This window comes from Canis lupus, chromosome 30, assembly GCF_003254725.2.
Source record: "Canis lupus dingo isolate Sandy chromosome 30, ASM325472v2, whole genome shotgun sequence".
Taxonomy (NCBI): domain Eukaryota; kingdom Metazoa; phylum Chordata; class Mammalia; order Carnivora; family Canidae; genus Canis; species Canis lupus.
In genome coordinates this window covers 17,378,499-17,404,325 of record NC_064272.1, presented here as the reverse complement: position 1 = coordinate 17,404,325, position 25,827 = coordinate 17,378,499, and the positions used below count along the sequence as shown (strand labels likewise).

The 25,827-nt window shown below is 34.7% G+C and overlaps 1 protein-coding gene across 1 annotated transcript in view; it reads left to right on the top strand.

Annotated features, from left to right (window-relative positions):
• The window catches only part of DMXL2 (Dmx like 2), a 152,932-nt gene that overhangs the window by 113,906 nt on the left and 13,199 nt on the right, over positions 1 to 25,827 (top strand). Inside the window, 13 exon segments of the mRNA XM_035708792.2 lie at positions 2,399 to 2,496; positions 2,922 to 3,087; positions 4,349 to 4,613; positions 8,989 to 10,067; positions 10,455 to 10,646; positions 12,160 to 12,236; positions 15,952 to 16,082; positions 18,305 to 18,553; positions 20,725 to 20,903; positions 23,293 to 23,423; positions 23,960 to 24,045; positions 24,648 to 24,849; positions 25,685 to 25,802. Coding sequence (XP_035564685.1) covers positions 2,399 to 2,496; positions 2,922 to 3,087; positions 4,349 to 4,613; positions 8,989 to 10,067; positions 10,455 to 10,646; positions 12,160 to 12,236; positions 15,952 to 16,082; positions 18,305 to 18,553; positions 20,725 to 20,903; positions 23,293 to 23,423; positions 23,960 to 24,045; positions 24,648 to 24,849; positions 25,685 to 25,802 — 2,973 coding nt within the window.

Here is a 25,827-nt window from a genome sequence, read left to right as displayed (position 1 = left end):
GTGTGGCTACATTAATAAATAGCAAACTTCCTTTGCATACTTAAAATACCATTCAATAAAAGGTTTTGATTTGTGTGCACTTGAGGAATATATCTGTGGCAACAAATTAAACATGCTATAAAATTTTTTAAGACAGGCTTTTGGAATCCATTTTCTGGTAGATTCCCTTTAGAAAAAAATTTGTCCCATAATTTGTTAGTGGAAGCTGAAAGTTCTTTCAGTGTTGCAGTAACAGACTGTTGGTGAGCACCTACTGTGTGCCAGGTTGGTGCTGGTTGCTTTTCATAGATTATTTCATATAATCTGGCCCTGTGTTAGCATCTCCATTTCCACATGTTGGACTAGATCTAGAGAGGTTAAGTAACCCACACGCTCCTGGCATTTTTAAGTATTAGACTGAGTCTGTGCCCTTTCTACTCTACGGGGGTTAGAAAGGTGAAATTCTCACTTATTGTTTACTTGTAGGAGTTCATTGAAATTCCTCCAGGTACAATTAATGATACTACATTTGTGAAGTATAGATTTATTTCTCCCAAGAGGAATTCATTCCTCTACAGTAGTCGTCATCAAATTTTAGTGTGTCCAAAGAATCACCTGGCAAACTTTATTTAAAGTGCATATTCCCTCAGGCCCATTTTCATTTGGTAAATTGAGGGTGATTAGAGATGTGCTGTCTTCATCTCAGCATCCTGAGATTCTGGTGTTCATCATGGCCCTCAGATCAGTTTGAAATGTAAGCACAGAAGTGCCATTTTCTTGTTACATGTAAAATTGACAATAAGATACCAGTATTTCTCTCTTGAAAATAGGCACAAATGTAAGAAGGAATTTATTCTCACACCAACCAAGTAATGTAGTTTCTGGTGTGTAGGGCAAGTTAATTGTTACAGCATGTACATAACACAATACATTAAATTTTTTATATTCTAAAGCAATGAGAAAAGGACATCTTTGAAATGTTTCAGATGTCTACAAAGATCTTTTTAATTCCATCAACAATTGGTTGTGTCATATAATTATTTCTGATATGTTACATACAATTTATTTCCACAAGAGATTATCTCTTAAAATCGCATCAAAGAGTTACAATAATTTTTTGCCTTAAGATATATATTATAAATCCTTAGCTAAAAATGAACAAAAATTTCTCTAAAATTATTAAACATCAGAATTAAAATTATTAAACATCCGAATACTAAGTTAAATGACTGAAGGCAGAAAAAAATACCAAAAAAGTAGAAGAGAAATAAGATAAACAAGTATTGAGAATACAGCATTTTTGTGACTCAATTTCCCCCTCTCCCATGCCTTGGTAGTTTCTTTACTATGAGTCACTGTGAGCTAATTGTTGTTTCTTATTATTATATCTCTCAACTTAGTGATTTCCAGAAGTTTTCTAAGTGTCTTTGAAAAACTTAGATATGGTCTGTATGGTAATCGTGTTCAAAACAATATAATTATATACAATAATGTTACTGGCTTAATTCTTAAACTTAACACTGAGTTGATTGGTTCTGCATGAATTCGGCAGTTTTGGTTATAAGCTCCCAAGGAGAGTATCAGTCATGTGCTCACTTAGACTCTTTCTCATGGAATTTCTAAGAACTGAAATATGTAAGCTCTTCAAAATAATGGAGCTTCAGCCTTCTGTATTTTAATTACATGCCAGAAAGAAGGTGTCAGTCTTTTAGAATTATTAAAATTTGATTGGAAAAATACCAGCAAAGAATGTTTTTAAAAAACAGTGGAACACTTATTTTTGTCTGTAATTTTTTAAGTGTGTGTGTTATAGTTGATATTCACAGATGTCTGTATCAATATGAGTTGAGAAAGCTTAAATTGTGAAATTGCATAGCCTGTAGAAGTTATTAGCATTTTGGCTTTTATAAAACATTAAGAAATGTAACATTTAATTTTCATGAAGAAGATCCTATCTATTGAATATTCTGCCTTTTTTGTTGTTGTTGTTTCCTAGGGTAGATAGTTTCATTACCACTGGGATTCTAATCCCTTTTCCACACTTTACTATGTAGCCTTAGGCAATTCATTTAACTTCTCTGTGTCTCCATTGCGGCCTATGTAAAAATAAGGATAATTCTCATGAATTGTGGTCGTTTAAGTAAGATAAATAAAAGGCAGTTAGATTGGTGCTTGGTACATGGTAAGTAATCAGTAAATGCTAGTTGCTATTATTATTTTTATTAAAATTACGTACAAATGGTTGTCTCTCAGAGTATATATCATAAGCTACTGGAGATTGTGGAATAGAGCAAACTTTTTTCAATCTCCATGGTTCCAATCAGTCATGTAAGAGCAGGGAACCAGTAACTCTTGGTTAATTGGTTGTAATTCTTTTATAAAATAGTCAACTTAATAGAATATTTTATTTACCATTTAGGTTGCCAAGGCTTCTTTTCAAAGGAACAATGATGCCTTGGATGCTGCATTATTCTACCTTTCCATGAAGAAGAAAGCAGTGGTATGGGGTCTGTTTAGGTAAATTGCCTCAACATTGTACATGATTTAATGAAATGAAGATTGTACTGCAAATCTCTGATGCTAATACTTTTGAAAGTACTTAGATATATGAGCTTGACCAGATCAGCTTACTTTTTTGTGTCTTGGTTTCTTTATCTGCAAAAAATGGGCATAATATTGGTTCAGCTTAACATAAAGGGTGACATATTGTTAAAAAAAAGTTGATAAAAGCATTTTGAAAAGTACACAATGCTCCTGTGTGCTGTTTATGTGTATATAAGGATTTTGAGCTTTCCTTATTAGAAGTGAAGCTTGGTAACAGACGCCTATTACTGAAGTTACTGTTTTTGATGGATGTTTGGGGTTATTTTCACATATTGTGCAAAGGATTCAAAATATTTTAGATTTCCTTTAACCGCTGATACTTGTGTTCTCGTTCCCAGGTCCCAGCATGATGAAAAGATGACAACATTTTTCAGCCACAACTTTAATGAAGATAGATGGCGTAAAGCCGCTTTGAAAAATGCTTTCTCTTTACTTGGAAAACAACGCTTTGAACAATCTGCTGCCTTTTTCTTGTTAGCCGGCTCATTGAAAGATGCCATAGAGGTATGAATAAAGAAAACATGTTGTGAGATATTTGTAGGAGATTGAAAACCTGAAAAGTTTGTAGAGTAGACTGTAATTTTCTGTCTGGTAACTACAGAGGTCACCAAACTTAAACAGTGGTGTAGTAACAAGCAAAATTATAAATCAATTCAAGTGTGAAACATAAACCAAAAATTTTATATAGGGAATATGGTACACTTCAAGTGTATATGCATGAAAAAATGGCAAAAAATGGTTTATGAATACTTTCTTCCTAGCTATTTTATGATTCTAAACTATTTCAAGTCTGCATAGGTCACAACCTCCTCCTTTGGGGTAGATAGAGGCAGCTACTTTTAAGTTCTTTTTTTTTCCTAAATGAAATTCATAGATAAGGAACTGGAATTGCTATTTGTACTGTTTGTAATGTAGTCTTAGGTATTTGAAAATGAATGAAAGAGGTAAGACTTTGCATTTTTTTGATATATACTCCTGGCAGCTGATTAAGAGAGAAATCATGAATGTTACTGTTATGAGACCTTCCTCCTAGGATAGTTATTGTCATTATGAACAATCCAAACAGGTGAAGGAAAAATAAGAAATAATTGGAAATAATATATTATAGAAGAAATAGGAAGTGTTCAATGAAGAGAAGTTCTCTATATTTAGGAGTAGTCATATATTCAAAATTATCTCTGGTGTATGATTTTTTAAATTAACAAATATTTATAATTTTGACATGGGAATTTTAACCTAAAGATAATCAGGAGAAGAGAAATAGTGATTGAGAGATGTTTATGTTGCCTGAATGATCTCAAATACTCTATATAAGTAATTAAATTAGAATATAAACTCAGAGAGAGTAAAGAATATGTTGCTTTATTTCATGTTATTTGTTTTGTAATTAGAATGTCCTTTTAAAATGGTAGCAATTGTATTTATGTGGAAATGTATTTGGAAATTAAGAGGAACTGATGTATATATAAATTCAAAGTTGTAAGTGTATTTAATTTAAATTGACAAATCTGAAATGATGTTGATATTTGTCTTATGCTTATTTTTAAAATGATCTTTCTAGGCTAGAAGCTGCTAAGTTCTAGTTTCTTTTTTTCTTGCTATTCCTTAATCTCCTATCAAGCAGTCATTTAACTGCCTTTTACTGTCTCAACCTCTGGACCCCTCCCACCACTAGGAGAATATAAATGGTAGATTTCAGGGTATTAGTGGAATATTTCATATATCTAAGTAGTTATTAAATAAGTATTAATATTTGAATTTATAGGTATGCCTTGAAAAAATGGAAGATATTCAACTAGCCATGGTTATTGCTCGTTTATATGAATCTGAATTTGAGACTTCATCCACTTATATATCCATCCTAAATGAGAAGATTTTGGGTTGTCAAAAGGATGGCTTAGGTTTCGATTGCAAAAGATTACATCCTGATCCTTTCCTGCGTAGTCTTGCCTATTGGGTAATGAAAGACTATACCCGAGCTTTGGACACGTTATTGGAACAAACACCAAAGGATGATGATGAACATCAAGGTAGGACATTGTGGCTTTCTCTTTTTAATTATTTTTTTTTATTTTTAAAGATTTTTATTTATTTGAGAGAGAGAGAATGAGCAGTGGGGTGAGGCAGAGGGAGAGAGAGAGGGAAAGGGAGAAGCAGACTCCCTGCTGAGCAGGAAGCCAATGTGGGGCTCAGTCCTAAGACCCTGATATCATGAGCTGAGCTGAAGGCAACTGCATAACTGAATGAGCCACCCAGGTACCCCCTTCCCCCCGTTTTTTAAGATTTTATTTTTAAGTAATCTCTACACCCAATGTGGGCCTCAAATGTACAACCCTAAGGTCAAAAGAGTCAAATGGTCCATCAACTGAGCCAGCCAGGTGCCCCTCTTTTTCTTTTTTAAAAGAAGCCTGTTTCTTTTCTTTCTTTCTTTCTTTTTTCTTTTTTAAAGATTATTTACTTATTTATTCGTGAGAGACACAGAGAATGAGGCAGAAATACAGGCAGAGGGAGGAGAAGCAGGCTCCGTGCAAGGAGCCTGCCATGGGACTCGATCCCGGGAATCCAGGGTCATGCCCTGAGCCAAAGGCAAAAGCTCAACCGCTGGGCCACCCAGGCATCCCAAAAGAAGACTGTTTCTAAACTTATGTTTATTTAGAAAAAAAAATACAAAACAAAAAACAATTATATTAAGTTGAGGCATAAATAATTTTTACACATTGTATAGCTCTTTCCATATAATTATACACCCAGTTTTCATTTTTCTTTTTTAAAGTAGGAATTTTGGCTGTTCACATATTGGTTTTGTGCATGAACTTTTTTATTCTTGTGTGATAGATAAGCTTTCTTTACTTCTAGTTAACCCAAATAATTTAGATTTTTTAAAAGCAGCTGGAGGACATTTATTAGTACTCTGCAATACTTTTTTAAAAATGGAACATTTTAAGTGTCAATAGAATAGTTAAATGATTTATCGTATATCCATACCACAGAAATAGTGTGCCATTAGAAAATGAGGTAGATCAATGTATTAATATATGCTGTATTATTAAGTGAAGCAAGTAAGATGCAGAACAGTGTGAAAGAGCAACATTCTTGTTGCTTTTTATTTACATGTGCATGTTGCAAATGTGTTTGCATGTACATACTGCATCTAGTTTCCCTCTTCCTCTCCCTTTGCTGTTTGCTGGAACAAATCAAAAGAAACTGAGTACTGGAGCACCTGGGAGGCCCAGTCAGTTAAGCCTCCGACTCTTGTTTTTGGCTCAGGTTGTGCTCTCAAGGTGGTGAGATTGAGCCCGGTGCCAGACTCGGTGCTGGGTATGGAAACCGTTTAAAATTCTCTCCCTCTTTTTCCCCAACCCCACTTCTGCTTTTTATTGCTTTCTCTAAAATAAATAAATAAATAAATAAATAAATAAATAAATAAATAAATAAATAAATATTAATTTAAATAAATAAATAAATATTAATTTAAAAAAAAACCCTGAATTACTTTTGGGGAATAGGTGTGGGGAGATCCATGCTTTTACTTTGTATTTTGTGCTTTCTGTAGTTGTAATTGGATGATGAGTATTAATACTTGGAGGGCACTTGTGATAAACACTGGGTGTTATATGTAAGGGCTAAATCACTGAATGCTACTCCTGAAACTAATATTACCCTATATGTTAACTAACTTGAAATTAAATGAAAACTTGAAAAAAAATTTTTTGTCATGTATTATTTTTAAATGCTAAAAAAACTTAACTTACGGGGTACCTGGGTGGCTCAGTCACTTAAGCGTCTGCCTTTGGCTCAGGTCATGATCCTGGAGTCCTAGGATTGAGCCCCTCAGAGGGAGTCTGCTTCTCCTCTGACCCTCCTCTCTCATATGCTCTCTCTCAAATAAAAATATAATCTTTAAAAAAATTTTTTAAGAATAAAAAGGCTTGCTTACATGGATAAAGAGATTAGGGACCCATTTTTATATTCTTCTTTATAAAGAAGAAATATTTTAATAAACAATATAAATTTTAAAGGAAAGGAAATAAAACCATTAGAAGAAAAATAAGTATCTGAGTTTCCCAGGTAATTTTAATAAAATGTGCACAGTCTCCTACCATTCTCATCATAGATTTATCTTGAAGCAAATTCCAGCATATTATTTCTTTTGTAAACATTTCAAAATGAAATCTCCAGAAAGTAAGGACTGTTAAACGTAACACATATCACTGTAACAAAATTTGATTAATAAATCATGAAATGGGTAATGTTCAGATTTTCCTGTTGTCTCATAAAATCTTATACAATTGATTTGTTTGAATCAAGATTCAAAAGAGGCATATATGTTATGATTAGTTAAGGTGCCTCTTTTGCCTACTTTAATTCATAGTTTTTCCTTCTTTTTCTTGTCCTTTGAAATAAAGTCAGATTGTTTGTTTTGTGATTTCTCACTTAATAGAATTTGTTGGTTGTGTCCCTTTTCTGTCACTTCATGTGTTTTTTTCCCCATGTTCTCTATATTTCCTATAAATTGGTAATTAATATCCTAGATGCTTTTTTTGGATTTTTGGCAGAAATATTTTATGGTGATATGGAGTACTTCTATCAGGGAACTCATAATGTTTGCTTGTTTTGCTTATTGTATAAACAGCCATCAGTGATCACTGCATAGATTTTTTATTTCATCAATGTCTGTAAAATTACGATATTCTAATTGTGTCATTTTATTTTTCCTTTATGAGTTGGAATTCTTCTCTAGGAGTACAGTCTCCCTTAGCTGTTTGATTACTCTGAAATTCAGTAGTATATGTAGTGAAGGGAGCATAAATGTTTGATTCTTTCTCTTTACCAGTTTTCAAAATAATAGTTTGGTTCACTAACATACTACAAAGGTGACTAATTAGCTTTTATATTCTATTTGAGTTATTTGAACTCACAGATTTAGATAGATTTGTGTTTGAATCCATTGTAGTTTATTATTATAGAGGCTCAGACTATCTCATTTCTAACCAGGGGAGCCTCTACAAGTTATTGAATCCTATCGATATTATTCCTTGATAGTTTCTTTGCTTTCTGCTATGGCACGATGTTTCAGGCTCATCTTGTACATTTAATGCCCCAGAGCTGGAAATGGCCATCCTTCCAAAGGATCCTGGTTCCTTTTAAGTGGGGGAATAATAGAGACTACAGCCTGGGCATAGGGATCCTCATTTGCTATTGATTTTTTTTTTTTTTTGCTATTGATTTTGATTATTGTGTCTAAGCTGTTTTAATGAATGGAGCTAGTATATATATGTATTTTTTAACCTGAGAATTCATGAGCTCACACTGAAAATTTTAATTCAATATAGATTATAGATTTCTTTTTTTTCTTTTTTTTTTAAAGATTTTATTTATTTATTCTCTGTCTCTGAGAGACAGAGACCCAGGCAGAGGGAGAAGCAGGCCCCATTCAGGGAGCCCGACGTGGGACTCGATCCCGGGACTCCAGGATCACGTCCTGAGTCGAAGGCAGACCCTAAACTGCTGAGCCACCCGGGCTGCCCCAGATTATAGATTTCTTTTTAGATTTTACATTTCTGTCTTATAATGAAAAACTTGAATTCTCATAGCATTAGCATACTTGTTATTTTATACATATATGATCGCTTGAGAATAATGATGCAAAAATTTTTCATAGCAACATGATTACTGAGAGCAGTTTAAGCTTTTTTTTTTTTTTTTTGCAGTTATTTTTATAACTTTTTTTATGGTATATCCCAGTAAGAATGTATAGCCAAATTACTTATTTTTTTAATTTTTTTTTATTTATTTATGATAGGTACACAGTGAGAGAGAGAGAGGCAGAGACACAGGCAGAGGGAGAAGCAGGCTCCATGCACCGGGAGCCCGATGTGGGATTCGATCCCGGGTCTCCAGGATCGCGCCCTGGGCCAAAGGCAGGCGCCAAACCGCTGCGCCACCCAGGGATCCCCAAATTACTTATTTTAAAGTCACTTTATAGTTCCTCTTTGTGTAGTTACACTACCAGCTTGATATACAGAATCACTTTTTAAAATTTTGCTGTTTTTTTTTCAAATTTAATTTTTCTTTCTATATAAAATGTTGACATGGTTTTGAAATGAAATATATAAAACCATGATATTTTCAGAGAGATCTAGCTTCTTTCCTCATCTCTCCATTCCTGTTCTTCCCTCTCTTTTTAGGGAACCAATTAAACATTTTTTAGATGTTTTCTTTCCATTTAAAAAATAAAAGCAATGTTTATATATATGTTTATATATGTTTATATATATATGTGTATTATTATATATATAATATTTGGGTATTCTTATTTCGAGGAAATGTTGACATATTTTATTCTTTTGTAATATAAGTGCAAATTAACATAATATCTTGTGACTGTATGTTTTATTTCTATAGTTATCATCAAATCTTGTAACCCAGTGGTGTTTAGTTTCTACAACTACCTTCGAACTCATCCTTTGCTTATTCGAAGAAACCTTGCCTCCCCTGAAGGAACTTTGGCAACCTTAGGTCTCAAAACTGAAAAAAACTTTGTTGATAAAATTAATCTTATAGAAAGAAAATTATTCTTTACCACTGCAAATGCTCATTTTAAAGTTGGATGCCCTGTTCTAGCCTTGGAGGTACTCTCCAAAATTCCAAAAGTTACCAAAATATCAGCCTTACCTTCAAAACAAGGTCAGCCTGACTCAATTTCTAAAAAAATGGATGATTTACCTTCAGAATCAAAGATTCTGAGTGATGACAATAAAAGTTCTGGCATTGATTGGTCAAATGTAACTTCATCACAGTTTGACTGGAGCCAGCCAATAGTGAAAGTTGATGAGGAACCTCTTAACCTTGATTGGGGTGAAGAGCATGATAGTGCCTTAGAAGAAGAGGAAGAAGATGCTGTTGGTTTAATAATGAAAAGTACAAATGCCAGGGAGACAGATAGACAAGATGAGAAAGTCTCGGACCCTAATGTATTACTGACTCCTCAGGAAGAGGACTGTCTGGAAGGTGATACTGAAGTTGATGTGATTGCTGAACAACTGAAATTCAGAGCTTGTTTAAAGATCCTTATGACAGAACTAAGAACATTGGCTACAGGTTATGAAGTAGATGGTGGAAAACTCAGATTTCAACTCTATAACTGGCTTGAAAAGGAAATTGCTGCCCTGCATGAGATATGTAACCATGAATCAGTTATTAAAGAGTATACCAGTAAAACATACTCCAAGGTAGAAAGTGATCTTCTGGACCAGGAAGAAATGACAGACAAACCAGACATAGGTTCCTATGAGCGGCACCAAATAGAAAGACGGAGATTGCAGGCAAAACGAGAACATGCAGAAAGACGAAAGTTATGGTTACAGAAAAACCAAGATCTTCTGAGAGTGTTTCTTAGTTACTGTAGCCTTCATGGGGCCCAGGGTGGTGGACTGGCCTCAGTAAGGATGGAACTCAAATTTTTGCTACAAGAATCCCAGCAGGTATGAACTTCACTTTTGTTTTCAGGCTTGGTTATTTTAATAATTTTAATAGCTCTTTTTATTAGCTAACCTAAATATGTCCCATTTCTCTGCTTGTAGGAGGCAGATATTTATACTCTGCATGGGTCTTTGTTGACCAGAATTTTAGTGATTATGAGTAGGCTTAACAGTTTGAGAGCACAGCTGTGTCACATTCAATTCATCTTTGTATCTTCTGTGTCTCACATAGCAACTGGTACAGATTGGGTGCTCAATAAATTTTTGTAGAATGAGTGAATAAGTACATGCTGCTCTTATTCAGTTGTTCATCACCAGTATTTTTATCATGTAACTATTAGTTTTTTCATTTTAACTACTTTGCAAAAAATAATCTACTGTAACCCACAGGAGACCACAGTGAAGCAGCTCCAGTCTCCACTTCCATTGCCTACCACCCTACCTCTGCTTTCAGCAAGTATTGCTTCAACAAAAACAGTCATAGCTAATCCTGTATTATACCTAAATAATCACATCCATGATATACTTTACACTATTGTTCAAATGAAAACACCACCTCACCCCAGTGTTGGAGATGTGAAGGTATGTAAAGTTTATGATCAGTTGATATTGTACACATTGAGAAGGTAAATATGTTATACTTGTCTTCTGGTTTGAACTTAAAGGAATATTTTAAAGTGCTCTTAACGTGCTACTTTCCAGTCCTGATCAGTGGAAGACTCTTTATGGAAAAGTAATTTAAGATAGGCAAATAATTTTTGATTATGGAATTTTCTAGACAGTATTCTTGCCTCTTAATATTTCTTTAAATCCTCACTCTCCTTAAATGAACCAGTAATTGAGAAATGTTTATGACTATATGCCAAGATATATGAAAATATAAGCTCAGGGAATATATTTGAGAGAACCAGAGCTGATCAGAAATATCCCAAAGTACCCTCACTACTATTTCCATGGTGATTGTGTTTATTGGAGGCTCTGCAGTATTAGGGGCAATCAAGATTTTGACAGACTTACTACCCCCAAATAAATCCATACCCTGTATTGAAAACCTAAGAACAGATAGATTCCAAGAAGCACTAGGAAGGAAGCTTGGTAGGATTTGAAATTGATCAGACTACCTCTGTGCTAGCCTGTGTGTTGTGCTATGCTTTTCCAGTTCCAGTGGCTGATGTCATTTCAGGTCCCTGGCGTTTTTTTTGTTTGTTTGTTTGTTTTTCTTTTGTTTGAAAGGCATGTTTGACCTCTGGTAGTATATTCTTCTGAACAATTTACTGGTTACATCAACCTATTAGAGACTTCTAATCCATAGCATGAATTAATCTGTATCAGTATTTTAGCAGAGATTACTTAAATTATTTGTTCGGTGAATATGGACACTTAGAAAAGGCATTAAATGCATATAAATTATAAGGAAACATTTCCAGTTTCTAGAAATTTGGATAAGGCTTTGAAAGAGTATTAAACTGATTTCTAAGGTCCCTTCAAATTTTAAGATTTTATGAATCTGAAAATGTTGATTCAATATGGCATTTTTAGGATGTAGTTTTTATATTGATAATTTTTAAACTTTCTAAATTTAAAATTCTAAGAGTATACACTACTCTTAAGTATTAAGTAAACTACTTGCTTTCTGAAAAATCAGCCATTTCACACAGTGATTGATATATCTAAACATTTAATTCATTCTTCTTGGTAAGATCAACTATTTATTTCATCAAGGGAAATTTTATAAGGCAGTTTAAATAAAAGCTCTGAAAATTGTATACTTATTTTGGTTCTGCTTTTTTTTGGAATATTAATCTTGAAGCTAATCATTAGGTATAACAGCCCATTGGCACATTACTCAGCCTGGTAAATGGCAGGGTCACAGTAAGTAAATATTTGATAAAGATGTGTTTGAATCAATTAGCTTTGTTTTGGGCATGCATATTAAGTTAGGTGTTATTTTAGAAGTTTTAAAGTAGAATTCGTTAGTCTTAGGATCTAGTCTTATGATATTGCTAGTTTGATGGGTATTTTCTATAATATATAAAATCTTACTATTGTATAGAAATGTTAGTATAAAATGTAATTGTGGCTGTTTTGGTTTTAGGTGCATACACTTCATTCACTAGCAGCATCACTTTCTGCATCAATTTACCAGGCATTATGTGACAGTCATAGCTACAGGTAAAAAAAAAAAATCATGTTAAATTATTAATATAGCAAAAATATTAAACTGTCCAGAGTTTATACCAAGTTCTATATCCTAGTGACAGAAAAATCCTCAAAATATGACTGCCTTGTAGGGTAGCCCAGGTGGCTCAGAGGTTTAGCACCGCCTTCAGCCCAGGGCCTGATCCTGGAGACCCAGGATTGAGTCCCATGTCGGGCTCCCTACATGGAGTCTGCTTCTCTCTCTGCCTGTGTCTCTGCCCCTCTCTCTCTCTGTCATGAATAAATGAATAAAATCTTTTAAAAAAATGACTGCCTTGTATACTTTGATAGATGAGAAAGAATGAGAAATAGAATAACTGTTTAATTTAGCTGTCACCTAGAAACAACAGAGGCATATAGAAACTGATAAATAGTAAATAGAAATGATGATCATCACTGTCTTTTTTATTTTAAAAGAATTTTTCACTATTCAAAATAATTTATAATACGAAGTTTTCTAATTTTTTTTTTCCTTAAGACCGGTTTCTTTTAGCATTGGATTAGCTCCTATTTGTTTAACTGGTTTTCAGTTGAAAGAGAAAATGCTTTTAAAAAACTCAAAAAGTACGTTTCTTACATAGAATTATTAAAATCATAGATTGTACATAGAATATAAAAGTCTTTGGAAGTGATATCAATAAGAAATAATGCTTTAAATTTTCCTAAGGATCAGATTACCTTTATCAGTGTATACTGTGCATTTTAACGATGAGGGGAATGTAAGTAGTAGGAAATCCAATCACTTGGAAAGATGACCCAGATTTATTTATTTATTTTTATTTTTTTTAATAATAAATTTATTTTTTATTGGTGTTCAATTTGCCAACATACAGAATAACACCCAGTGCTCATCCCGTCAAGTGCCCCCCTCAGTGTCCGCCACCCAGTCACTCCCACCCTCCGCCCTCCTCCCCTTCCACCACCCCTAGTTCATTTCTCAGAGTTAAGAGTCTTCCATGTTCTGTCTCCCTTTCTGATATTTCCCACTTATTTTTTCTCCTTTCCCCTTTATTCCCTTTCACTATTTTTTATATTCCCCAAATGAATGAGACCATATAATGTTTGTCCTTCTCTGATTGACTTACTTCACTCAGCATAATACCCTCCAGTTCCATCCACGTCGAAGCAAATGGTGGGTATTTGTCGTTTCTAATGGCTGAGGAATATCCCATTGTATACATAAACCACATCTTCTTTATCCATTCATCTTTTGATGGACACCGAGACTCCTTCCACAGTTTGGCTATTATGGACATTGCTGCTAGAAACGTCGGGGTGCAGGTGTCCCAGCGTTTCATTGCATCTGTATCTCTGGGGTAAATCCCCAGCAGTGCAATTGCTGGGTCGTAGGGCAGGTCTATTTTTAACTCTTTGAGGAACCTCCACACAGTTTTCCAGAGTGGCTGCAGTTCACATTCCCACCAACAATGCAAGAGGGTTCCCCTTTCTCCGCATCTCTCCAACATTTGTGGTTTCCTGCCTTGTTAATTTTCCCCATTCTCACTGGTGTGAGGTGGTATCTCATTGAGGTTTTGATTTGTATTTCCCTGATGGCAAGTGATGCAGAGCATTTTCTCATGTGCGTGTTGGTCATGTCTATGTCTTCCTCTGTGAGATTTCTCTTCATGTCTTTTGCCCATTTCATGATTGGATTGTTTGTTTCTTTGGTGTTGAGTTTAATAAGTTATTTATAGATCTTGGAAACTAGCCCTTTATCTGATATGTCATTTGCAAATATCTTCTCCCATTCTGTAGGTTGTCTTTGAGTTTTGTTGACTGTATCCTTTGCTGTGCAAAAGCTTCTTATCTTGATGAAGTCCCAATAGTTCTTTTGTTTCTTTTGCCTTGGTGGATGTATCTTGCAAGAAGTTACTGTGGCTGAGTTCAAAAAGGGTGTTGCCTGTGTTCTCTAGGATTTTGATGGAATCTTGTCTCATTTTTAGATCTTTCATCCATTTTGAGTTTATCTTTGTGTATGGTGCAAGAGAGTGGTCTAGTTTCATTCTTCTTCATGTGGATGGATGACCCAGATTTAAATGAGTTATATAAATAAGTGAAAAGTTTGTAATATAAATAGAATCACATTAAATGTATATTAAACATATGTCTAGGTTTTTTTCTTATAAATTCAGCAGTTTTTTTTGAGAAGACTTGATATTGCAAAAGGGATCAGCCCTTCAAAATGGCCTGTACTCTGCTTTTAGTCCAGTGAGGCCATGTCTAAGTAGTTACAAAGATTTGGAAATGTAAATGAGGAACAAAGTTTATTTAATTTTTTTTTAAATTTTTTTATTGGAGTTCAATTTGCCAACATATAGCATAACACCCAGTGCTCATCCCACCAAGTGCCCCCCTCAGTGCCCATCACCCAGTCACCCAACCCCCCGCCTACCTCCCTTTCCACCACCCCTTGTTCATTTCCCAGAGTTAGGTGTCTCTCATGTGTTGTCACCCTCACTGATATTTTCACTCATTTTCTCTCCTTTCCTTTTATTCCCTTTCACTAATTTTTATATTCCCCAAATGAATGAGACCATATAATGTTTGTCCTTTTCCAATTGACTTATTTCACTTAGCATAATACTTCCAGGTCCCTCCATGTCGAGGCAAATAGTGGGTATTTGTTGTTTCTAATGGCTGAGTAATATTCCATTGTATACATAGACCATGTCTTCTTTATCCATTCATCTTTCAATGGACACCGAGGCTCCTTCTTCAGTTTGGCTATTGTGGACATTGATTGTCTGAATGATCAAAGACAACTTGTTTGATATAAGTCACTGGTTAAAATGGCACCAGATGAGAGTTCAAATAAATATTTTTAAAATGTGTATTTTCTTATTCTTAGGCTATGATTGACTCAAGGAAGTTAGCTTTACTTTCTGCTTTTGTATTTTCCCTAGCTCCACAAAGATGAGGGAAGTAAATATAGAAGTACATTTGACTTTAGGATCAAATATTTCTAATATGATTCTCCATATTTTAGTTCATACTTTAATTCAAGGTTAAACTCGTACATTTTACAGAGCTAAGAAAATAGTACCCAGAAACTTGAGTCTAGTACCAAAAAGTAGTCTCCTTACTCTCAGATTTTCTTTTCTTTTCTTTTTTTTTTTTTTTTTTTTAGATTTTATTTATTCATGAGAGACAGAGAGAGAGAGAGAGAGAGAGGCAGAGACAGAAGCAGGCTCCATGCAGGGAGCCCGACGTGGGACTCGATCCTGGGTCTCCAGGATCACGACCTGGGCCAAAGGCGGCGCTAAACCGCTGAGCCACCCGGGCTGCCCCTCTTTTCTTTTTTTTAGTAAAAATGGGTGAATTTAGAAAAGATTTTCAAGTATTAAGTAGCATCTGGAAAAGATTTTTAAAAAGACTAAATGTCATACTCCTGAAACCAATATTACACTATATGGCAACTAACTAGATTTTTTTCTTCTTCTTTTTTAAAGTAACGTCTGTGCCCAATGTGTGGGGGCTTAAACTCATGACCCCAAGATCAAGAGTCACATGCTCTACCAACTGAGCCAGCCAGGCACCCCTTCACTAACTGAATTTAAATGAAAACTAGGAACATGATTTAAAAAAAAGCCTAAATGTCATCATGATAAACATCTAAAGATACTATATATATATATAGTACAGTCTATCTCTGTTAGAATTTTAAATAACTGAATCTTATTTGTATTAGCAGTCAAACAGAGGGAAACCAGTTTACAGGAATGGCTTATCAAGGACTTCTTTTAAGTGATCGCCGAAGACTAAGGACAGAAAGTATTGAAGAACATGCAACACCGAATTCTTCTCCTGCTCAATGGCCTGGTGAGAATTTAAGTGTTTTTTGTTTGTTTGTTTTTGTTTTTGTTTTAAATCTTCTATTTGGTAATTCCATTTTAAAAACTTACTAACTGGTTTCCTGATTGTTGTTCTTTGTGGATTTGGTGAATGGTTTTTTATTTGTTTGTTTTTTGATGATGTTTTCTGCCATGGATTAGGAATTCTTAAGTACTGTAATGTTGTCTGAAGACTCAGAAAGTTAAGGCTTCAAAACCCAGCTGTGTTGACCTGCATAAAAAAGCAAGGTTTAACATCTTTCATAAGGGTGAGCACATCCTCTTCCTTATCCGTAGAAATCCTAAATTAGAGAGCAGTATCACAGAGATATTTTCACAGTTATATCAGAGAGACTGCAATTATTCTTGAGTGTAAATTTGTATGTGGGGATAAGAGTGACCATTATGTGACACTTCTGTCCTGTCAGTCCTTCTCTGTCTCTGGTTAGCTTTCTCTCTCATTCTCCATATCAGTTATTTCAGACCTTCTCCACTTTATTCACACCTTTTTCTGGTCTGCTGTGTCATTTAGTTTTTACTGTGTTTGCTCTATAACTGTGAGTTTACATGTTAATCATGGTAGTGAAAAATGGCAGTAGAAAAAAAGTGACAAACTCACGGTGTTTATTTAAAATTCATTTATACAAAAAAATAAAATTCATTTATACATGTTTCCAGAAACATTGTCTTCATTTTAATTTTTTTATTGAAATAAGTGAGACTTCCAAAAAGTTGTAAAAACAGTACAAAGAGTTTTTGTTTAGCCTTCACCCAGATTCTCCAAATGTTAGCATTTTGCCATACCTTCCTTACCATTCATCCCTCTCTCATTCTCACCCTCACTGTGTGTATGTGTGTGTACGTAGGTATTTTTTCTGAAGTGTTTGAGAGTAAGTTACAGATTATGATATCCTTTTACATCTAAGTATACCAATGTGTCTTTCCTAAAAACAGACACTCTCTTATGTAACCATAGCACAGTTTTTTAAATTCAGCATCTTAACATTGATACAGTATTGTTCTTCTAACCTATAGATCTTTCAGAAATTTCACCAGTTGTCCCACTCAATGTCTTCCATGTAACATTTAGTTGTACTATCTCATGAGTCTCCTCTGATATGGACTAGTTATTCATTCTTGTTTTTGGTCTTTCATGATTGACACTTTGAAGAGTACTAGCCAGTTATTTTTTAGAATGTCCCTCAATTTGGGTTTTGCTGTCTTTTTCTTTTCTTTCTTTCTTTCTTTTTTTTTTTAAAGATGTTATTCATTCATGACAGAGAGAGAGAGAGAGGGGCAGAGACACAGGCAGAAGGAGAGGGAGAGCAGCAGGCTCCATGCAGGGAGCCCGACATGGGACTCGATCCTGGGTCTCCAGGCTCACACCCCGGGCCGAAGGCAGTGCCAAACCGCTGGGCCACTGGGGCTACCCTGTGTTTTGTTTTGTTTTTTCTTTCTTTCTTTCTTTCTTTCTTTCTTTCTTTCTTTCTTTCTTTCTTTCTTTCTTTCTTTCTTCCTTCCTTCCTTCCTTCCTTCCTTCCTTCCTTCCTTCCTTCCTTCCTTCCTTCCTTCCTTCCTTCCTTCCTTTTTTTTTGTCTTTTTCTTAATATTAGATTCGGGTTATGTATTTTTGGCAAGGTTATCACAAAAGAGATACTGTGCTATTAGTGCAGAATATTAAGAGGCACATGATGTCAGTTGGTTCCATTACTGGTGCTATTCACTTGTTAAGGTACTTTCTGCCAGATTTCTCATTTATTAAGCTACTATTTCTTCTTTGCAATTATTAAGTTTCTTTTGAAGAGATAGTTTGAGACTGTAAAATACTATACTTTTACCCACTAATTTTAGCATCCAGTGATGATTCTTGCCTGAATCAGATTATTACTGTGAGGATTCCTGGATGGTGATTTTTTTTTTTATATAATTTTATCATTCCTTCTACTTTTAGTTGAAATTGTACTATGAGGAAGAGCTTTCTTTTCTCTCCTTATTTATTTGTTCACTCATTAATAGCATAAACAAATAGATTCTTATTTCATTCCATAAATTATAATCCATTTCTATCATTTATTTTGTTGCTCAAATTATGGATACAATATATATTATCTAATATAGATACATAATTTTGGTTAAGTTACAGATTTGGATTTTTTTTTCTTCTAGAGCTTTCTTCTGATATACTTACTATGATATTATATACCCTTACAGGTGTGAGCTCACTCATTAATCTCTTGAGTTCGGCTCAAGATGAAGACCAGCCAAAATTGAACATTTTGTTGTGTGAAGCTGTTGTTGCTGTTTACTTAAGTTTATTGATACATGCTCTTGCTACAAATTCCTCCAATGAATTGTTCCGACTTGCAGCCCATCCATTAAATAATCGAATGTGGGCTGCTGTTTTTGGAGGTGGTGTGAAACTTGTTGTGAAACCTCAAAGACAATCAGAAAATATTTCTGGTAAGATAAATTTGATACAATAATGTATATAAATGTAAATGATTTCCAGGATTTTTTTAAATCTTTTTTTTTTTTTTAATTTTTATTTATTTATGATAGTCACAGAGAGAGAGAGAGGCAGAGACATAGGCAGAGGGAGAAGCAGGCTCCATGCACCGGGAGCCTGATGTGGGATTCGATCCCGGGTCTCCAGGATCGCGCCCTGGGCCAAAGGCAGGCGCCAAACCGCTGCGCCACCCAGGGATCCCGATTTCCAGGATTAAAGCTAAAGTAAAAAGTTTTAAGAATTTTTATTTTGAAGATCAGTGATCTTCAAAATATATCACTTTGGTTAGGATAGTAAATAACTAAACTCATGTTTGAATAAAAATATTTTTTCAGTTCAATATTTTTTAATAAACCAGGACAAATTTGAGGAAGATAAAAAAGGAAATAGAAGATAGGTAAAGATAAGTAAGAAGAATGTTAAGGAATGGAAAGGGAAAAGGATAGTTTTTAGAGAAAGATTTAAATAAAACCTCATAATCAATATAGAACATATCAGCAATTGGCTTCAGATTAGGTTCATGATAATGTGCAAGAGAGCCTTTCCAGTCATGCCTATGGTTTTCGAAATTCCATTTCCTGTCTTTTATTCTCTCCCTTATGTACAAGAATGTATTTTTTAATCCCACTTTTTAAGATGGTAGGATATGGTAAGATGTAGACTGATGCTGTGGGAAAGGTTTCTATCTTGGTGCCAAAACATCTTAATTTATCCTTAAAAATTATCCCGGGATCCCTGGGTGGCGCAGCGGTTTGGCGCCTGCCTTTGGCCTGGGGCACGATCCTGGAGAACCTGGATCGAATCCCACGTTGGGCTCCCTGCATGGAGCCTGCTTCTCCCTCTGCCTATGTCTCTGCCTCTCTCTCTCTCTCTGTGTGACTATCATGAATAAATAAATAAAATCTTTAAAAAAAAATTATCCCGTTACAGTGAGGAACCAGTGGTACAAAGAGTTTAAATGGAACTGGTTCTAATCTCTGTCCTTTCTGCTGAAGGTTAAATTCTTTTTTAAAGAAGTTATTTATTTGAGAGAAAGAGCATGTGCATGCAGGTGGGGGCGGGGAGCAAAGTGGGAAGGGTAGGTAGAAGGAGAAATGATCTCAAGCAGACTTCATGCTGAGTGTTGAGCCTAATACAGGGCTTGGTTTTACAACCTTGAGATCATGATCTGAGCCAAAATCAAGGCTGACACAAAAGAGACTAGAGTTGTTTTTTAAGATTTTATTTATTTTTTCATGAGAGACACAGAGAGACAGAGAGGCAGAGACACAGGCAGAGGGAGAAGCAGGCTCCATGCAGGGAGCCTGATGTGGGACTCGATCCTGGGACTCCAGGATTACGCCCTGGGCCAAAGGCAGCACTAAACCGCTGAGCCACCCAGGGATCCCGAGACTAGAGTTTTTAAAGAGGAAAGAGGGAATTCACCTAAATTGTTTGAAGGAGAGATGATTGGTGCTGGTATAGCTACAGTTCCCCTGATCTGTATGTGATTGGTTGCTAAGACTAATGCTACCATTTATGTTCTTTCCAAATGCGGCAGGTGCCTTGGCTTTTAGTGGAGTTCAGCAACAGCTACGAAAATTGGAGACAGGACATAAACCCCACTTCTTCAGGATCCTCCTGGCTCCATTTTAAATAACCTTCTTAGCGATACTGACTCCATTTTATTCTATCATCCTCTTTCATTGAGGTTTTAGTCACTGGTTTCTGTCGTCCCTTCCTCTTTTCATGTTGAACTGCTGCCTTCTTTTTAAAAGGCATGCCTTATACATCCTGTATCTTCAGTGAATCCTTGAACAGCATAACCAGAAATAGTCATTCAAGCATTAATGAATATGCCATTTATTTAATTCGTTATACATAGAATTACTTTATTACTCTGTATAGCATGCAGGCTCCTTCATGGCAAGATACTCTTTTATGTTCTATCCTCATCTGCATCTCTGCCATGATTGCTGGAAAACAGATGCAGTAACTTGGAAAGTTTAGAAGCACAGATAGAAGTAATTTAGTCTAAATTAAAACATGGCAAAAATAGGTTGAAAAGAAAAGTTAATGTTAACTCTTTGAATTAGTAATGGAAAATAAATGCTGTCTTTTTTTTTTCTCTTCTGTCTTTATTCAGCACCTCCTGTTCCTTCTGAGGACATAGATAAACACCGTAGGAGATTTAACATGCGAATGTTAGTCCCTGGAAGACCTGTAAAAGATGCTACCCCACCACCAGTGCCTGCAGAGAGACCATCTTACAAAGAAAAATTTATTCCTCCTGAACTTAGTATGTGGGATTATTTTGTTGCAAAGGTAAGAGGTATGAGAAGCACAAGTTTTATATGTGTTTATTTTATTAATTCTTTTGTAGGCATTACATAGGAATGATAAGGCAGCTTCTCAGTTGAATAACTACAGTTTATTTTTATTTCTATTATTTTTTAAAGATTTTGTTTATTTGAGAGGAAGAGAGCTGAGTGAATAAGAGAGCACGAGCAGAGGGGAGGGCAGAAGGAGCCGGTGGAGGGGGGAGCAAACTCCCCACTGAGTGCAGAACCCAACATGGGGCTGCATCCCAGGACCCCAGGATCATGACCTGAGCTGGAGGCAGATGCTTAACCCACTGAGCCACCAAGGCACCCCAAGTAACTATAGTTTAGATATTTAATTTCTCAAGTCCAACTGAATAGCCATTCAGGGATGATCAGATACATGGTGATTATCAGATACTTGATATGAGTGAAACTGATGAAAATCTGTATGGGATTTAGGTCTTAAACAAAAGTCAGATTTATTAACATATAATCAGCATCATCATTTTCTAGTGATTGAAATACTTGTATCTGCCATCTACATTCTCTTCATCTAATTATTAGTAGTTCCCTTGGTCAGCATGAAATTAGAGCAAGAGGAGATGGATGGATATTTGGGGGTTTCATGAGGCCCTAGTTTAGCCCCATGACATACCTGTTTCTTCAAAGCAGTCACAACTCTGGAGATCAGAATACTCCTGGTGACTAGACCCATTGTAGTTCCATTTCATACCACATTGGGTACATGCTGCTAGTACTTGCTTTCTGCACTTTGCTTTTTCAAGCTGATCACCTTCCTTCTATTAATATTTCCCTCTTTTCATCATGCCTCCTCCCATTTAAAAATTTTATTAGACCTCAGAGTTCTTGAGATATTGATCCCACTCAGCTTTTGGTAGGCTAAGCTCATCTTTAGAAAGTCTTTCAAGGTGAGTTTTAAAGATTTGTTTTTGTTATCCTGTCTTTCCTTTCCTCCCACTTCTGTTATCTTTGTCATAGATTAAATATACTTTTTTTGGACTATATATTTCCATTGATAAGTTATTTCTTTTAATTACTTACTTTATTATCCACTAAAAAATGGTATCTTTCACCTTAAGAAGATTTCTCAGCTAACCTTGTCTATTTTTCTTCCCTATGAAACTTTAGAATCATTATGAAGCTTCAAAAAAGGAAAAGAAATCCTCAGGGGGATTTTTATTACAATTAACTTAAAACCTATAAATTAATTTGTAAAGAATTATAGTTTTACATGTCTCAGTCTCCTTATATAGCTTTTAGAAGGATTTATGATTTCCTTCACTATAGCTCTCTGACAATTTTCATAGTTTTTCCTTTGGTATTTATGTTTTTCAGTGTGTCTTTTTTTCTTTAGACTTTTCTAACTAGTTATGTAGATATATAAGAAAAAGTCTTGATTGTTAATATTTCTGTCACATATATTTTATTATTTAATTTTTTATTGAATTTTAGGTGACATACGGTGTTAAATTAGTTTCATGTATATAACACAGTGACCCAGTATTTGTATATACGTTATATTGTGCTCACCACAATAACTGTAGTCATTAGCTGTCACCATACAATATTATTACAGTATTATTAATTATATTCCCTTAAGCTATACTTTTCATCCCCATGGATTATTTATTTTATAACTGGAAGTTTGTACCTCTTAATCCCCTTCGCTTATTTTGCCCATCTCCCACCCCCTGGCAACCACCAGTTTATTCTCTGTATGATTCTGTTTCCATGTTTTGTTTTTTATTTTTATTATTTTTTTAAAAGATTTTCATTTATTTGTGAGAGAACACACATGATTGGGGGAGAGGCAGGGAGAGATAGAGGGGGAAGTAGATTCCCTGCTGAGTGCGGCTCAATCCCAGGACCCCGAGATCATGGTCTGAGCCAGAGTCAGCTGCTTAACCAACTGAGCCATCCAGGTCCCCCAGTTTGTTTATTTTTTAGATGCTACATATAAGCGAATCATGTGGTAGGTACTTGTCTTCTGTGTCTGACATATTTCACTTAGCATAATACCCTCCAGGTCATCCATGTTGTTGCAAATGGCAAGATCTCATTCTTTTTAATGTCTGACTAATATTTCTCTGTGTGTGTGCCATGTCTTCTTTATATGTTCATCTATCAATCAGTGGACACTTACATTGCTTCCATTACTTGGCTATTGTAATTAATGCTGCAGAAATGTTTACATTGTATCTAGCTATTCACTTATTTTATGGAATTTGAGAATTTTGCATAGTCTTTTTTACTTTTCTAGGTCTAGTATTACTTGTGAAAGGAAATTTTTACTTAGAAAACACTTAAAATGTTCAATATTAAGATAAACACCAATTATGTATTTAAAAAATAACTGTCTTTTATTGCAGCCGTTTCTCCCTTTGTCTGATAGTGGTGTTATATATGATTCTGATGAAAGCATTCATAGTGATGAAGAAGAAGATGATGCTTTTTTTTCAGACACACAAATACAGGAGCACCAAGATCCAAATTCTTATAGGTAAATAAGGATTCTCTCTCTCTCTCTCTCTCTCTCTCTCTCTCTCCTGGTAAAAAAAAAAAAAATCCTGATGTTAGTAATTTTAAGTAATAGTATGAATTTATACAAGAACTGACTTCTATTTTCAGGTTAGTAATTCTGTACCTTTGAGGTAAATTTCTAGACAGTAGAATCTTTCATATCTGGTTTCAAAGAATAGCTTACATGTAGAGGAGAAACACATTTTTAGTGAGAGAAAATACATAACTTATTTGATGTGCTTTTAGAACTTATATATATTCATTGATATGCTATTAGATTCCATGTGACTGTGTGGTAAATCTTTTTCTATTAGGTAATTTTCAGATCTTCTAAGTATGATATATTGTTATATATTTTCTATTTACAGAGCCTACAAAGGTTTAAATTTTAGAAAAAAAACAGCTTTTTTCTGGGTTGGATATTGGGTTAAACAATTGATAGGAATCATTATTATGCTTCTCTCCTGATGTTATTTTCAGTGAAGGAGAATTTGTTTGTTTATTTCCTTTGAACAGCTGGGCTCTTCTGCATTTGACAATGGTTAAGCTAGTACTTCACAATGTCAAGAATTTCTTTCCCATTGCTGGATTGGAATTCTCTGGTAAGTAAGTAATGTACTTAAATACAGTAAGTAAGCATCAAGTTTCTCTTCATAAAAATCTATACAAAAGAGCATTTGGTACTAAAAATGGGAGATTTTTAGAAAGATTTTATTTATTTGAGAGAGAGAGCATGAGCAGTGGGGAGGAGCAGAAGGAGAGGAAGAAGCTGAGCAGGGAGGCTCAATCCAGTGTGATCATGACCTGAGACAAAGGCATATTCCTAACCGACTGAACCACCCAGGCACCCCAAAAATTATAGATACTATGTATTGTGTGTATTTTGTATACAAATTGTGTATGCTTGTATATTTTGGGCTCTGGTCTATGGTTTTAATTCATGCAAGCCAAGAATCATTGTTTACCCACAGGGTTCAAAGAGCAGGAAATCAGACTAGAGAAGCAACACATTTTTCTCAGAGAGCTGGCTTTCTGTTTGTTAAAAGCACTAAGAATCCAATATGTATATAAGATTAACATTTTCAGATTTATTTGTATTTTTAGAGGTTTGGGCTCTAAAAATTCAGATTTTTAAAATATGTGGATGGTGATCAGCATTTTTTTTTTTAATCAAAGCAAGATGACATTTTCTATTGCCTTTTAGAGTTGCCTGTGACATCACCATTAGGTATTGCTGTGATTAAAAACTTGGAGAACTGGGAACAGATTTTGCAAGAGAAAATGGATCAGTTTGAAGGTCCACCCCCTAACTATATCAATACCTACCCAACTGACCTTTCAGTAGGAGCTGGACCAGCTATTCTTCGAAATAAAGCAATGCTAGAACCTGAAAATACTCCATTCAAGTAAGGATGCTTATAATACTCATGAGAGTGTAACCTGGTTTAATTTTTCTGGAGGATAGTTTGGCAAAATATGCCCATATCATGCTTATATATAAAAACACTCACAACTTTGAACCTGCAATTCTGTTTCTAGCAGTATATGTTAAGGAAAACAAATCTGGATAGAAAACATTTTTCCCAGTATTACCTATAGTTCGGTAGATGTTACTTTTATAATCAGAAAAAGCAAATATTGTATTTTTGCCATTATTTTAAGAACACATACAGAAATATTTTGGAATAATAATCTACATATGCAAACAAGGTGCTGCTGATGTTTTGGCAGTAGTTTATCAGTAAACACAGTGGGTTTTTTTTTCACATTAAGGTTTTTTTTATTAATGTTTTGATTTTCTACCTGCCCCCTACCTGTCCTTTGGATTAGCAGCATGCTTTTTGTGAGGCACCTGTCCCATAACGAAAAGTATTGCTGATAAACTTGGAAGAACAAGGCTTTTTAGCTTTGTCGGGCTATTAAAAAATGAAATCTGTGACTTTATATTCATTGGTGATATTATGTAACCAACAGAACCAATTCTACAGTATGATTTAAAAGGAGAATAATAACTTTTTTTTACTTTCAACCTGTTCATTCAGAGAACCTGTAATTAGAGAATTAATTGCTAGATGAAGGAATGATTTTTAAAATAACTAAAAATTAAAAGAAAGATAAATTATAAAATTTTGTTGAGCTTGATGATGCAACTTATTTGCAATAGATAATGGATTTTTTTTTAAAGTTTTGCAAGCATATTTTCTACAGAGTAAAATAGGATATGTTAATTTTTTCTAATAGATCCCGGGATTCTTCCGCACTTCCAGTCAAACGGCTGTGGCATTTCCTTGTTAAACAAGAAGTCCTTCAAGAGACATTTATTAGATATATTTTCACAAAGAAAAGAAAACAGAGTGAGGTATTTGAAAAAAATTTTCTGTTGT